Raw genomic sequence first — 17,712 nt, forward strand, 5'->3', positions numbered from 1 at the left:
AAAATGAAAAGTCAATGTCAAAATTCAATGCCAAATGATGTTGGTTTACAAACTAGAGTTGTTTTATTTAAGTTGTGAACACAATGATGCCAACGATGCATTTTGTGAGGTGCTGCTGTTGTACTTGTGGACATGGGGAATTATTTGTATAACAGTTTTATTACACTTTCTTTTCTTTTAATACGAGAGAGATGTTCAAGTGAAATAAATTTTATTTTATAGTGCTGCCATGAAAACTTACAAGTTGTGGCCATCTTGTGGTGGAGTGCAGTATAACTACGGATAATATAGGTATTCATGCAATGGTGTAAACTTTTGATTGTTATAATTATAAACGTGGTAAACGAACTGTGAAATCCATACACAATTTTTGAAACATTTCCCGTCTGTTTTAGAAATTATGAACAAAAAACAATTGTTAAAATTTAGTTTTAATCGCCTTTTAAACGCTTCTTATTATAGACTTTCACGTGAATCGAATAGCAGAATAGGGCTGATAGTCTAATTTATAATCTAAGTAGAATAAGTCTTAACTACATTCACCACCTTTTGCAAAAGTACAAAATTAAAATATTTTTGAAGCTATACTTCTTTTGAGGCTTTGGGGTACGAAAATTTACTTTTTGAAAAGAAATGTCAAACGAATTAGCAAGTAGAACCATCTAGCGCTCATAATAGTAAAACCGTTTTTTTTTTTTTTTTTTTTTTTTTTATGGTATGAACCTACTTAGTGAATTCATGTGAGTGAAAAATATAACTTCAGTCGAGTGTACAGGTACACACCTTAGAGGATATAATATATGGAGTGCTTGTTCCTATACCTAATACATTGTAACGCCATATACATGGATAGGGGTCGCTGCCTTCGTTTTTCAGTGCGAGTCCGGTTCCGCAGCTGTAAATAAACACGCTTGTTGATGACAGCCAGAGTTGGGTAATCGAATCGTTAATTACTTTTCATGTTTTCATGTTATTACAGGGTAATTGCATTGTAATCGAATTACTTTCCCATTACAATGGAAATGTAATTCGAAATGCAATTACAATTAAATTACCGTGTAATTTTACTGTAATTACATTATGAAATTACAAAGATTATTGCATTGTAATTAAATATTTTGGAATTTGAAAGTAATTATATTGTAATTGAAACTCTGAAATTAATTTCTAAATTAAATAAAATATTTTAATTTATTCAAACAAAACAAAATCATTCAATAAATTAATTAATATTAGCTGTGTTTTATTATTCCCGTGATCCAGATCAGATCATTTTATTTGTTAGCTTGACAAGAACAAAGCAAGATCCTGCTTTTTCTGTAAGGGGAATGAAAACAATATGATTTGATCTGGATCACGAGAATAATAACACACAGCTATTATCATATTACTCGAAAAGTTACAATAAAATTACTGGTAATTTATTATTGCTTTAAGCAAAACAAACTTTTCAAAGTTTGTGTCCGATAACTTATTTCACCGCGGCGCATTAATTATGCCCGCAAATGAAAAAGGCCTTTCAATGGGAGCGACGATTGAAGTATTGTGTTGTACTGCAGGAACAATGGCTTTGCAAAAAGCAAAAGCATACAACTTGCCACATGCAACTTGGCACATGCAACTTGGCACATGCAACTTGCCACATGCAACTTGCCACATGAAACTTGCCACATGCAACTTGCCACATACGGCTATATCTCGGAATTTTGAAAAAAATAAAAAAATTTTTGATGCCCAAAGGTAGCGGGGACTCTAACCTACATTTGGGTACAATTCTCATCCCTGTAGGTCCACGCGTTCTCAAACCGGGAGAACTTAAAAGTAAAAAAAAAAAAATTGGCACGATTCTGAAAAACTAGGCATGATGTGGCGGTTTAACATGGTAGATGATTTTTTAAAAATCTGACAATGACACAAGCTATCATTTGGCATCGCTCCCAAAAATTGCTCTCAAGCGGTTTAGCTTCGAGGAGCGTTCAAAAGTTCGGGGATTTTTCGAAAAAAAAAATTTACCCCAACTTTCAAACGCAATTTTTCGGAATTTTGAAAAAATCCAAAAATCGGATTATACCACTATCAGGTAGCTGAGAATATAACCTTTCATATGGCACCACCCCCATGTCTCTAGGTCAAAGCGTTCAGCTCCAAGAAGCTTTTTCGCGCCCCCAACTTCCAACGGCTATATATCGGAATTTTGAAAAAAAATGAATACAAAATTTTTGATGCCCAAAGGTAGCGCGGACTCTAACCTACATTTGGGTACAACTCTCATCCCTGTAGGTCCACCCTTTACATGTGGCATGTGGCATAGTTTTTCTTTGAAATGTTGAAGGTTTAGATTTTGGTTTTATTTTGTTTTTAAAATATAATTACTTTAAAATTACAATTTTAATTACAATGTAATTACCTTTGCAATTTCATCTTTTTAATTACAATAAAATTACACGGTAATTTAATTGTAATTGCATTTCGAATTACATTTCCTTTGTAATGGGAAAGTAATTCGATTACAATGCAATTACTAGTGGAGTAATTGCATTGTAATTAATTAGTAATTAATTACAAATGTAATGATTACTCCCCAACTCTGATGACAGCCATCTTATGAAAATAAAATGGAAGCGTGCACTAATCGAAAAATTTAAAGAAACTGGAGCCCTCTATAAAAACTTCATGGAACTAACAGCACAAGCACTCCATATATTATATCCTCTAAGGTACACACACACTTTTTTTTCTCTCTAGCCCAGTTGTTTTGTGAAAAAAGGGCCTATCTCTACAAATTGTTTTTTAAAACAAAAAATAAGTTTTCTGCATTATTTATTTAAGTTTTCGAGCCCAAAGAACTATCAAGAAATAATTTTAAAAATTACACTTTTGTACCAATATCCATATGGTTTACGTTAGCGGAGACATCATTAGCCCTGTTCCATTGGAGGTGGTTCATGAGTAGATCTAGTACTACAAATAACACACGATCTTCTACTCGAGGAGATACGAAAGTGTAGTTGTTGTAGTAGATTTCTACTCACGAGTAAACAACCACCTCAAATGGAACAGGGCTATTAATACATTTTTGCACGTGATCTGCCTTTTGTATAACAGTTTAATATAAATACATTTACGGCCATATTATTCACTATTTAAAAAAATACATCTGGATGTAAGAAAATGTCAAATGTCAAAAATAAATCCAAATCCATAATATTCACTACTTAAATCCAATCTTAAATCCAATGTTAATTTTTTAAAATCCAATCTCGTTAAATCCAATTAAATTTAAACTGCTCTCTGGAGGTCTGTTAAACTTTATAAGAGCCAGTTGTACAATGGGGGGTCAGCCTCGGTTGAGGAATTTAACTCCCCGGTTCCGGAGGATTAGCTGTGGATCAAGTTTGGTTCAAGCATGACTTTAGCTATTTTAACATAAATGGACCCTGAACTAGTCCTAAACTGCACCTTTAACACCGACTTCAGAAGATAAAAGTTGCTGAACCACGGATTAAATATTTGTACAACTGGCCCTAAGGGTCAAAAACATTGAGGTGGAAAATTTCGAGGACGGAATTCTTAAAAAATCAACTTTGTTTTATGATAAAAATATAATGCCATAAGTAATTTTTTTTTTGTTTTTTGGTAACTTTTTTGATAAAGGTGAATATTACAGCCATACTTAGATAGGATACTGATTAAAAGTACTCAAAAAATGCAGAATTATGTGTATAATACCACATTATTTATTCAGATTCTAAGAGCGTTCCCGGAATTGATGTTTTGACCTAATTTATTTTTATTTTTTATATCACAAAGTAAAACGAAATATTTTTGAGATTATATTGTAGTGGCCTCGATTTTTGATCACAATATCACCAACATTTTAATCTAACTATACCCCAAAACAAGCGTTCCCGGAATGACCGTTAATTGATGTACGGCACTTAGAAATGAAATTAAAACTAGCTTCTCACATACATTTAATACATTTATCCATAAAAATAGGTGTGGAATGGTAAATCTATATAATATCAACTTTAAAAACTGCTTGCACACGGAGAAAACAGACAACATAGAATTAAATGGATCGCACCTTAATTTAAGCGGATTTCTGCATGGTTTTTTGCTAATATGACTTTCACCTTAAATTAAGGTGACAAGTCACATTAATTTCTTGAATGCCCAAATTAAAAAAAAAACTGGCAGCCACCGGGGATCGAACCTACAACTGTTGGGTTACTAGCCCAGTGCCTTATCACTGTGCTATCTCACTGTTGGAAATGAGTATGATAAACTGCAAGTAAAGCTAAAGTGTGACTATAATTTAAAAATTTTTATTTTTGGAATGATATCACCTTATTTTAGAGTGGTGTGCGCATCTTATTTTAAGGTGCACCACCATTTGTACGGGAGATGATTAAAATATTGAACTAACTATAAGAAATGTTGTTTTTCTTGGGACAAATTTTTTAATGCATAAAAAATAAAAAAATCAATTTTTTTGTGGTGTTGAGAAATGAAAAACTTAAAAATAATTGCCTTTAATGAGTTTTAAAGTCATTTGAATTTCAGTTTTTGAGTTATTGACTGTTTTTGAGTATATTAGCCCTGTTCTTTTGGCAGGTGGCAAAGTCCTACTAGTAGTTTACTAGCGATTTTCAATGGAACGCACTTTCAACGAATTCAATACATCTACTAGTAGTAAACTACCACCTCCAATGGAACAGGGCTATTAGATGCAATAAAAAAGCAATGGAAAATTTTCTAATCGAAACATATACATTCCTAGATGCGTGCCTATTATTTTAATTGGTACCTAAATGCGAAATTTCAATTAAATGTTGTTTTGATTAAAAAAACGCCTGGACATAAGATTTTCCACCTCCATGTTTTTGACCCATAAATCCAGATGTTAAATTCATCTATACAGTGTACAGTTATTTTGTCAAGTGTTTTGAAAAGGAAATAAAAGATAAATGCAAGTTATACAAAATTTATTGAATAACACAGGTCAACAGGTCAGGAAATTATGATAGATATATTGATACTCATCTGAAAAACATTTTTCTTTTTTTGCTTTTGAAGTCAGCAGAGCAATTTCCAGTATTCAAGAAAATCTGTCTTTTACAAAAATTGTCGGACGTAATTTTGGCAAAAACTCAGGAACGTCTTAACCGATTTGGCTGATTTTTGTTTTGTTTTCTTCATTTTAATGCTGTTTTCATATTCATATTCAGAAAATTAAAAAAAAGAAGAAAATTAAGAAGAAAAAAGAAAAATTAAATCGAAATTTTCGTTTTATTCGAATTTTTGTCAAATGGGAGCTTGAGGCATTATTTGATACCTTCTATTTTCAATATTTATGGTAAAAGTAATTCACTCTGATGGTACCAAACTGTAGTCAAACTAATTCATATTGAAACTCTTTATTTTTTGAAACATTAAATTAATTTGTTTGCAGAGTATTTTTATTATTTTGTTGCATATACAGGGTGTCTAGAAAGTAATGGATGAAACGAAACTTAAGATCTCTCAGAATTTGGTAGCTTGTTCAGCCCAAATCCTTACGGTTTTCGATAAAATATGCAGTTCTTGTGAAATTTCCCTACTTTGCAACAGTATTTTGCTTCCTCTGCTCATAATTGATTTTTGTTTTTACAATTCTTTCAATAAAACATTGCTTAACAATAAGAAACAATTAATTAATAAAAATATTTTTTATTTCATACGCCATTTTTCTGCAAATTAATTAACAGTTTCAAGTTTCGTAAAAACTCAATTTCTTACTTTTATTTCAGAGCAACAAGACGAAAAAAAATTGTATTGTGTGACTCTGGTTTATTATTTTTAAAACTTATCCCGGTATTGCAGTTTTTAAAAAAGTATAAAAGTTTCCAACGTTGAAGTTAGATCAAAAAATATTACAGTTTGAACTCAAAAAACAGGGTTTTTCAGAGCAAAAAACCCTTGTATTCATCATAACTTTTTTCTTATAATTTAAGTCGAATAAAGTGCTTTAGAAAAAATGTAGATCTTTCAATTTTATCTACATTTAATACCTTAACAGTTTTTTTGTTCAATGCACGGTTCTTGCACTATAGCTCATAAAACTCGTGTTAGACTCACAGGGTATGAAAATTGTATTTTTGCTCCCAACACTACAAAAGCAAATCTGAGGAGGGGAGGGGGATGATTATCTATTGTTTTGGTTTACCATGAAGCCAAAAAAGTGCAAATTAAACCCAAGCACAAAAAATATTTTTATTTTTGTCGATCTGTGTAATCACATAATTTTTTTTACTGAATTTAGTAGTTAGGATTTAAAATTAATTTTAATCCAAGCTAAAACAAGAGTGAGTTAGTGAGAAAAATGGAAATATGTAGTTTTAATGCAACGTGATCACACGGGAACTCTTTGATAAGGGCAAACAATATAAAAAATGGGAAATTCTGTTAAAAGGTATATAGGCTATAGCAAAGAGTGAACATTTTCAAACACATTTAAACAATGGAGCAGAAAGTTTAGATTTTGGTTTTAAACAATTTTTTAAATTAGGTAGGTACCTACTCAAACACCGCAGCTGCAAAGCACGAGTGGTGAATTGACGCAGTCTTACTACACTCATGTATGATTCCTGAGAATCAAATGGCGTCAAAAATACCGTAATTTAAATACGTATTTGTGTGTACCGGGCAACCTTAAATCCATTAAAAAAACCACAAGATGCCCTGCACTCTTCCTAGTGTAAAGTTAAGGAAAAGTGAAATGAAGTTAAAAGGAAAACCATGTGATCACTGTGGTGTATACGTACTTTTTTTCGAAATATTTTTTCTATACGATGACGAGTGCGCATAGAAAATTAATAATATTTCTTGGGGTTTCAAAATAGAATTTGAATGTTAGTATTTATGTATATATTTCTTTAAAAGACGTAAGCCTCAGATGACTGAAGTGATAATCCCCATAGAAGAATCCTAGTGGACTTTAGCCGTGTGACATATTGTGCGGCTAAAGTAGACTGGTGAAAAGTGGGCATTATCTAATTTCTTAAGTTTGTATTTTTTCTTACCGTTTTGTTGATGTTGCGTCTACAGTGTTCCTACTTGGATTCAAAAAATATAATAAACATTCACATATATTTTTGTTTTAAAATTAATTGTTTATTTTTTCATCTTTTTTAGTCAATTATATGCTAACACGAAACTCTATAATTTAATATAATTATTAATTTAATATTAATTAAATTTAATATAGAATTGCTAAAAATTTAACAATTGAACGTTTCTGCACTTTTTGTTAATAATAAATATTATTTTTTTTTTGTTGTTTTTTTTTTAATAGTTCCTAAATTTCACAATTTTTTTTTTCTCAATTTGAAATTTATTGCGTATCATATACAAACGCAATTCTGTTAGAAATAAACTAATTCGTTTTCTTATTCAATTTTAACTTAGGTATTAATATAATTTTTGTTGTTGTTGTTAATTTCATGATTAAATTCTTATACAATAATCAACAAGAAATTAAATAACATTAATTTTCTCTTCAATTCATTGAATACAGAAGAAAATAATATTTCACACTAGAGATATGAAAACAAAAACTACGGAAATAATAGATTTATGATTTATGTATGAGTATGAGTAAGTTTTGAAAAAGGCACGAAAGGATTGCTGTTTTTTGTTTTGTTGTGTAAAATAGAATTTTCTTCATGATCCTTAGGATGAATTTATCGTTAGTTTGACAATTGCTTGTGGTTATGTTAACTTTTATTTTTTTTTTTAATTTTGAAATATAACGTTTTTCCGATCTTAACTTATCGAAATATTTAATTCAATTTTGAAATTCTACAATCAAATTTAACCTAATCTTAAAGTGGTTTACCAATTAATTATGTTAAAATATTAAATGTATACAACCAATTTTTTATATTAATTTCTTAAAAATCAAAACGTGGTTTACTTAACCCTATCTATTTGACAAAAAAATTGAATAAAAGCAAAAATTCCACTCCAGTAAAATTTTAAGTTTTTGGGTTCCCACCATTTTTCATAGTCTAGCTAGAATCATATCTCTTTCTTGAGATTATTTCATTGCCCACTCACATTTTCCTCAAGGAAGAAATCTGGGTCCCTTTCGATTCATTCTGGTTATAAATGATTTAACATTATGCATGCGTTCGAGTGAATTTCTAATATTCGCTGAAAACATGAATATAGGAGATATGGGGTTCACATAGCTCATGATTCTTTTCTTCACTCCAAACTTATGAGATGTGATTAAATGCCTAATCAATGGAGGGAAAGTTTCCTTCTTCCAATCATGAATTTAATTGAATTGAATCTGTGGAGGGAAGATCAGATCATCAATACTAAGCTCTCTTGTTTGGATTCAACGCCTCCTTTGAGAAAAAGGTGCATTCAATAGTACCTAAAAGTACCAATGAATCTCGCCTAATAATCATCTGAAGGTCTAGCACAGCTTTACTAGGACGCATGTGCCATCTTGTTCTTTTTATGAGTAGCTCACTTGGACTAGGAGAAAATATTATCTCCCAGAAAAAGAAAACCTTTCAAAGAAGTACTTCATATTAAAAGGTTGAATATGGGGTACTTAATAATCATAAAAAGTCTATTCAATTTTGCAACAAATTTTGTGAATTGGTAATAAAATATTAAAATTAAATTAGTTTAACAAGCATTTTCAATCCATTTTTGCTTTAAGTGTTTGTTTTTTTTTTTATAAAAAAAACCAAACATTCGTTGAAAATTAAACCACATTATTCTATAAGGTTGAACTTTTTTTTTACATTGAACTCTTTTCTAAATTCTAGACATAGTATGAAAGAATGATAACTTTTAGGTTTCAACACCTTATGTTCTGTTTTTTTTTTTTTTTTGTTTACATAGTTTAAAATTTTATAATACATACCTATACTCGAATGTTAAAAGACTTCTTTTTTATAAATTTTTAATGCATGAACAATGCATGAACATTGAACATTATTCATTTAAATATGATCACCAAAAGAACGTTACTTTTTCGACTAGTTCGTAAAGTTATTTTCTTTTTTTCTGCATTTCAAATTTATCTACATTTTAAATACATAGTTGTTTTGTACAATAGTTATTTTTTTTAATTTTTATTTTTTTCAATACAAAAATATGTACTAAAACCTTAGTTTTCTATAAATTTAATTACAACAACACGATACAAGAGGTTTTTTTCTAATTTATCCTATATTTTTTGTAATATTTATAATTGCTTTAAGTAGTTGTTGGTTTGGTTTAATAGTTTAATGTTTTTTTTTATACCCAGTTTCTTCCATGTAATTATAAAATAATAACTACATTTTGGCATTTACTCGTATTTAGTTAGTTTAAATATACACATACTAACATTTTAAGGTACATGATTCGAACATAAATAGTGTTTTTAAGTGTCTACGAAAAAAAATATAGGTATCTAATGACAATAAAAATCTATATTTTCTGGGTATAAATGAAACTTAAGACAATAATTCATATGTCAAAGAAAAAAGAAAACAGGTTCGAAAAGTTAACAATCTGTACATTATAGATAAGAGATTTGATACCAGACATAGCTACAAAAAGCCTCAAAGTCAAGATTAGCACCTTGGCAACGTATGAATTTACATTTGTCGCGTTCAATGCTAGTCTTTCTCTCATGGTAAAATTCAAATAAGAAGCTATTTTACTCTTTATGACAGATAGCAAATTAAAATAAGACATCAAATTCAAGTGCAATACCAATCGGTAGCCGTCGCGTTTTCATACAATTTTTCGATAATGTTGACGCTTTGATAAAATTTATCGATAACTTTTCGATATAACAATTCATTCAAAGACGTTTTTCTGTCTTTCCTCACTTGCGCTTCAGAGAAAGAGATAGCGAAATGAGGCAGAAATTTTAAACAAATTAAAAAATCTTTGCACACTTTTTAACACTTGACATTTGTTTTTTTTTCTCTTTTTGTCTAAGGTTAGAGCGAGAAAAAATGTTGAAGTGATGACAATCCGCTGTTTTGTTTTTTAAGCAAAAGCTGCTTCAGAAAATAATAAATACCTACATGCAACTGTCAAATACCTAAACGAACTGTCAAATCCATAAAATGGAGCGTCTGAAACCTTTAAGGCTTAACCGTCTTTTTGTTCAATTAAACTCTTTAAAATAATTCCAACTTCTTTTTGACATCAGAAATCTTATTAAGTCCCAATTTATTCACACTCCACTAAATTTAAAGTCGCCTTTTAAAACGGGAAATTTTAAAATTTGTATGCGACTTGATAGATTTCTCATTTTTAATTGCGACTTTAAATTTAATGGAGTTCGAATAAATGGGGCCTTAGACTCATCTATATGTTACTTTTCAGTAGCATTTTGTTTTTTATGAGGAACAACAAAAGATCAAATCTACGAGTTCTGACACTGACATTTTCCAGTACGCACATGGAACAGCTGAACTAGTGTCCACGGATCTGATTAACGGTAAATAAAAAGTTAAAAGTAATTTTTTCGGTAGCTTCTATTCCATCCATTTTTTCTTACCAGAATTAACTGTGGCTCGAATTCGAATTAATCGTACGCAAGAAGTTTAACCATAATTAACTCAGTTCTTCAGAATTAGGTAAATAATTTTTAAAGATACCAAATATCTTTCGAAGTGCTATTTTATTACTAACTTGTGAGTACTTTACTAGCAATTTTCAATGTAACGCTCTTTCAACGTTATAATTAATGAAATTGGATTACAACAGGCAGAAAAGCATTAGTAGCTGAAGTAGTAAATGTATTAGAAACTAGATCCATTAATGTCCGAAGCTGTATGGAAATCACCTTTTAATATTGAAGAAAATTTCGATGGTGGTTTAATCTTGGTTTGGATAGTGAATTCCATATTCCAGTTCATGCTCTTCATATCAAATATGTAAATCAAAATGGCTTCGAACGCAAAACTAAGCTGAAAAGAGCACATCATAATTAAATTTCTAAATAACTATTTGATTTTATAAATTTTTGGAAAGAAATTTTGATCACAAAAAAAAAGTAATAACTATAAATGCTGTATGCTAAACAAATGCTTAACGCTCAAAATTAAATCTAGGCATGATCAATCATTTATGTGATCGATCCGCAAAAGTTGCTTAATGTAGGTACAGATGGTAAAGTGAAACTTTGGGGAAATTATAGCAATCAATCAGTCTAAAAGAATAAATCCAGATATAGCTATTTTCAAAAGACTAAAAATTTCAAAATAATGAAAAAAAAAAACAATTAAACACAAAAGAGAAGAAACCAAAAAATATTATTTATATTAAAATGATATTTTATTATGTATATGTATTTTTATTTAAACAAAAGACAGATTATATAAAAAAAGAAAAACAATGTGAAGAAATAAAAAAATTTAATTTTACACTACTTAGAAAAAGGCTGTTATAAGATTGTCATTTTTATAAAACATTATATATATTTAATTTAAAAAATTTAATTATATTTTTTTTTATATTCAGTATAAATTTTTATATATATAAATGTATATATATTTCTCTTTATATAGGTATATATTTTGTTGATCCTTTTATTTAAATTCCATTGTTTGTCTAGTTTAGAGCTAACCTATTTTTATTAAAATTTAATGTTAAAACTTTTTGAACTTTAAGAGTGTTGTGGTTGCAAAGATTTTTTTTTGTTGTTGTTTACGAGTAAGTAAAATTACCTAAATTTATATATATATAGATGAAAGCGAAGAATAATTGATTTCTATACAAACTTTATACCTAATCACAGAGTTTGTTTTTTTTTTCAATTATATTTTTTTAAATATACAATACAAATATATTTAACAGAACATTTAATGAAAACCTTTTTTTACTTTTGTTTTGCATTATTTAGTAAGAGAATATAGTGTTGTTTGTTTTGGGATTTTTTAAATTTACATCATTAATTTATTATTATTTCTACGATATTTTAGGCATCGACAGATGACATAGGCGTTTTGACAAGTAATAATTCATTATAGTCTGAATCTTCATTACCACTGTTGTCATTTTTATCCATTCGCCTTCTTTCGGATATAATTCGAAGGATTTCAGCAGAATCTGATTTGCTGAGACCTTCAGCGATATCAATTGTCGCTGAACGTTCATGTAGGGTTTTATTTGTGGCAGGTAGAAGAAGTGAACTTTCGTCTATGTCAGGATCTTCGTCAAGAGCTTGCTGTTTAAATAGTTGCTTTGTACTACCGGAACGACTGCGAGGTGGCATTGATCTTGGCACAGAGAGTAATGTACCGCCACCGATGCCACTGCCACGCCCTAGGCATCCTTGATCCGATGAAAGCGAACGGCCAAATGTCGATGGTGTTCTTCTTTCAGTTTTTGGAGGAAGGGTATCTTTGGTTGATGGTTGGGGTAAGATTAATGGAGGTGAACACTTGTCCGTTGGTATTGCTGGGCGAATACTGGGGCTTATGTCTACAAGTTTGGCAGTGCAATCCTCGCTACGGATACTTCGCTTGTCATAGGTTTGCTGTATTGTTGGTGGAGGACTTGTATCACTCTCGAGGCTTTCAAATATTGTTCGACTATCGGCTGCAACCCCACCCCACGGTAGGCTGTCGCAACTCATTTGCTTAGATTCGAAATTTCGACGACGAATGGCCTATGTCAAGGAAATAAAAAATTAGATTAGGTAAATATGTTGTAAACAGTCTTTTTAATTATAAAGGTTTCAAGCAAAGGATTAACACTGAGAAAATAAAGCTCTTTTTTTTGATACTCTGTTTCTGGAACAGAGTTAGAAAGGAACATGAAATGAGGCTTCTTCCCAAGGGTTTTTAAAGCTGAATGAACATTTGGTAGGATCCCTAAACTTCGGAAGAGGCAAAAATGACATTTTAGTCCACTGCTTTGAAAAGATAGTATTCCATTGGAAAAACAAAGATTTTTATTCCTCCTTATATTATTATTTAAAGAATTATGAATACAAAGAATAAGGCTTTTCATTTGCAATAAAAAGAAAACTGGAATGGTATTACCTTTCAATATGTAAATAATTGGATCTAGACTCTAGATCCCATTAGATTCTAGATTAAACAGTTAAAATAGACACTTATTGTACTAATTTTAAAAATTTTATTTCTTTGAGTTCAAAAACCTAATTTTGAAATAAATGTAAATGGAATTAAAAGGGGTAAATACTTCACATAAATGGGTTTATTTTTTATACATGGGTACATTTTACGAACAGCTTTTACATATTATTAAAAGGGCAAAAATTATAATGGAAGCCAACCAGAACTTAACAAAAACAAGACCTCTTTAATATTTACCTAAAACCCTAATAACGCATGTGTCTAATGTGCTGAAAGTTTTTCAATTTAAAATGAGTAAATAGTTTTATTAAAATAATTAAAAACATCGTACCTGTTCGTCTAACGATCGTTCCTTTGTAAGTACTCCCCGTTTTCGTTGGAATGTCGTACTACTTCGACGTCCCATTCTGCGACCTGTCACGGGTGGTACTTGCAAGCTGATGGCTATCGCTCGTCTAGCTTCGTCTGATTCATTGAAGTCATTACCTTCAGCAACCTCTTCAGATATACTATTTTTTTCACCAAGCATCGCCAACGATTGCACTGTCAAATTACCTAGATCTGTCAATCCCATACCTGATTGGTTAAAGTATTGCACCGTTTGTCGCCGTCCTGTATTTGTAAATTTCTTATCCAATGACGGAGTACTGTATGTAAAGTTTGAGGGTAGCGATGATACCTTTTCAAGGGGCTTTTTAGCAGCTTCTTTTTGCGATTGCAATTGCAAACAAAGCGCTTGCTCCTCCTCAAACTCTTGCTCGCGTACTAGTTCTCGCTCAAGCTCAACATCCATGTCCATTTCGTCTTCCATCTGTTTGTGGCTCTCCTCGAGGTGTTTCATCAGTACAGCCACGACGACATTTACTAACACAAATTGTGCCATCAGAACGAATATCACAAAAAATATCGGAGCTATCACTGAGCTGACGCAGCAATTGCGCACGCAATCGGCAGCGTCATCACAGTTATCTCGCAAGGTATCTTTCATGATGCCGTTCCAGTTATCGCCTGTCGCTACGCGAAACAATGTAAGGAAAGCCATACCGAAATTGGCGAAATGAGCATGTTCTCCTAGGCCCTGACATGGTATCTCATCAGAGCACTCTAGACGGCCAAAGAGTTCAACGCCCAAGGCGGCAAATATAAAGAACAGCAGGAAAAAGAGCAATCCCAGGTTACCAACTTGTGGCAGTGCCTGCATCACGGTATCGAGCAGTGCCCGAATTCCTTTGGCCATTTTTAAAAGTTTTAATACACGAGCAATGCGCAGCACTCGCATTACCCGGATTATTGTCGGATTAATTGGTATGATATTAGTCTCAAGCTCTTCCAAAACGATTCCCACTATGGAAAGTATAACAATGCCAACATCAAGCTGATTCCATTTGTCTTTCATATAGAGACGCATTCCCAATGCAACTACTTTCATGACGGCTTCCAATATAAAAACTGCAGTAAAAAAATAATTGAAAATCTTTAATACATATCCAAGGAATTCGGGCATTTTATAATATTCCATAGCCATGGTAACAACATTTAGGCCGATTACAGCGGCAATTGCCAGGTCAAAGTACTTAGATGTCACCACGTTGTGCACAAACAATCGAGTCGGTGAGTATTTCGAATAGTAGGGTGGCTCATGCATGCGTCGGCGTTTTTTCTCCATCTGTAGTGCACGCTTTGCAGCGCGTCGGATTTTTTCCTCCTTTTCCTGTTCCTCGCGACAGCGATGAAAATTCTCAACAACCACTCCGACGAACATGTTCAGGACAAAAAATCCGACGAGCAGAATAAACGCTATGAAGTACAGCAGCCGCCATTCGTTATAATTTACAATTGGCTGCTGATCAACACCGACCGCATCCAGGCCGGTGTACATTATGTTAACCCAACCGTCACGTGATGAAAGAACGAAAAGGGACATTAGAGCTTTTCCCAAATCGTCGAAATTGTATTTTCTATTTATCCATGCGTTGCCTTCGATTTTCAGACAATCACTCATGTTGCGGACGTTTTTGATATTCTCACCCTCACAGTAGTAGAATGTTCCTTTGAAAAGTTGGACACCAAGGATCCCAAATATAATAAAGAATGTACAACAGATAAGGACGATGTTTCCAATAGGACGGAGGGACGATAAGAGCGTTTGCACGACTAATTTCAAGCCCGGGGCCCGATTAATAACACGTAAGGGCCGAAGGGACCGAAGTAGTCGAAACACCTAGAAAATTAAAACAAAACATAATTAGTAAATATTAAATACAGGCTTTCAATAGGTTCAAATAAAGAGATAAATTAAAATGGACTCGATTATATAGTTGGGGTAAATGTTACAAAAGAATAGATAATGGTCAATTCTTAAAAAAAATAATGGGAATTCATTCAAAAACTATTTACAAATGTGTTTGGTTTAATTTTAAAATTTTAAAGGAATGATTCTTTGTTTTATTTACAATATTATTTATCTAAGTATTACTTTGTTTCTGGTTAGTGCCTAAAACACAGCTGATAAGCGAAACGAACATTCTTGTTTTTCTTTAAATCAAAAGCAAAATGTTTATGCATATCGCACCCTCAGTGCAAAAGAGCGATAAGTCAAAAAATGACATTTTTGAGATAATGATGAGGAAATGTTGCTTTTTAAATTATCTTTCTTTTGAAGGGCTGAACTTTTTTGAGTTCTCGCTCTTTTGCAGTGAGGGTGCGATATTATTCACATAGATTTGTATCATTAGCTGGGTTCTATTTTCATTGTATTTATTTGTGAAACAATAACAAAATGAAATCCTGCTTTTGTTGTAAAGCTAATAAAAACAATGATCTGATCTGGATCACGAGGAAAATAAAACACAGCTATTGACAAAACAAGAATAAATTCAAATCCAAACCTTTACGAATAAAAGGCTCAAAAATGTTTACTATGTAATTAGACAAAAAAAAAAGAACCTAAAACGATCAGTACTCGTATATTAAACAGCATTGTTATTGGTAGGAAATTATTGGCAGTAGTATGAAAATCACCCTATTTACCCCGTTTAAACTGCTTTTTTTTTAATGTTAATTCTTATAAATTTGAATTAAAAATCAATAACATTAGTTTTTTATGACTATAACAGGTTTTTCATTGATATAATATCCGGCCAAAGGATGCTATTTGACTTCTTTTAAAACATACATTTTTAGAGCCCCCGCAGAACAATACACACTTTCTATCGGCCGATAGTTAAGTCGGTCTCTTAATCAGTATGAAAATGTATGAAAGTTCGCACACTACAACGATTAAGTATCTGCCGATCAAAAATTGTTTTAGGTCGAAAATAAAGTTTGTTTTGCTATACACTTAAATATTTCATACCAACTCGACTATTTAGTTGGCTGACTGTGTGCACTATCGGGAGATAGTAAACAGGGTGAAAAGTTTTCAAAATCAAATGCACGACTGTGTCGCACATACTTATGCTCTTGCAGTTCAAAGCAATTTTATATTAGTTAACTTGTAGATTATAAAAATTTTAAAACATAAATTTTAAAAAGTTTGGTTGATTACTTTTGTTATTTGGCTTCTAAAAATGCAGTTTTATTGAAATTGCTTCCAAAATTACGCATGCAAAGTTAAATCAAAATCGTTAGAGCTGTTTTAAGGAAAATTGCCATAGCTTCAAAATTTTGTTTGGGGTACACTTTCTAAGCGAGATATAAAAAAAATCATGTTTCAGAATTCCATAAAAATCATCTGTACCAAATTTGATGAAAATCCGTCCACCACCTGTTTAAGCTGTGGAGATTTTTTTCGTTGAATGCAATACTTTACATATCTACACTAAAAACAGTACAAGTATTTTAGTGATCATTTGAAATGGGATATTTCGCTGTTTTTTTTTCAAGATTTTTTCCAATTAAGAATTATTAGGTTTGGCATTGCCAACAATTTCCGCCAGTAAGAAATGCTACATTTATTGATCAAAGAAAGATTTTTGTAAAATGTAAACAAAAACAATTTTAAACAATGAATGTTGGGAAGAGAAAAGTTGTGTGCAAAAAAATGGTGCAATACATCTTGTATGGACTTCATTGAATGATTTTAGAAGAGATAAGATTTTTTGTTTCGTGTCAGACAACCCAGACCTTAAAAGTTTGGACCAAAGTTATTATTTTCCTCTTTTTACTATTTTACATTACACTTCTCACTATTTCTTCTCATTTACTTAAATACGATGATTTCGTCAATTTTTTTCAAATCGTAGTTATATGCAAATATGAATTAGATTTGAAATACTATGACAACTTAATCAACTAAACCATCGGTTGTCAACCTGTGGTCCGTAAAATTTCAGGGGGTCCGCGACAGTTTTCCATAAAGCATCAGAAATACGTCTTTAACATTATTCTTATGTGACGCTCATCAAACTTTGTTCTTTATCTTTTTCACTAATTTCCTCACTCCATTGTATTGCATTTTATTACCCCTCTCAATATTAGATACATGAATCTAATTTTAATTTTAAAAGGGCCAGGAATTGCTTTTCTATGTAATGACATAGCCTACTGCCTACTGCTGCCGGAGCGAAATTTAATTTTCTGGAAATTCAAAATTCAACAA

General features: G+C 31.4%; 1 protein-coding gene across 1 annotated transcript in view; it reads right to left on the reverse strand.

Moving 5' to 3' along the window:
• Positions 1 to 11,419: 11,419 nt before the first annotated feature.
• Positions 11,420 to 17,712, reverse strand: part of LOC129911653 (voltage-dependent T-type calcium channel subunit alpha-1H) — a 228,411-nt gene continuing 222,118 nt past the window's right edge. The window contains exons 25-26 of the mRNA XM_055989517.1: positions 13,444 to 15,333; positions 11,420 to 12,679 (exon numbers count right to left, since the gene is read on the reverse strand). Coding sequence (XP_055845492.1) covers positions 11,987 to 12,679; positions 13,444 to 15,333 — 2,583 coding nt within the window. The 3' untranslated portion in view covers positions 11,420 to 11,986. The remainder of the gene's footprint in view (positions 12,680 to 13,443; positions 15,334 to 17,712) is intronic.

Source organism: Episyrphus balteatus, chromosome 2 (assembly GCF_945859705.1).
Source record: "Episyrphus balteatus chromosome 2, idEpiBalt1.1, whole genome shotgun sequence".
NCBI classification, from domain to species: Eukaryota; Metazoa; Arthropoda; class Insecta; order Diptera; family Syrphidae; genus Episyrphus; species Episyrphus balteatus.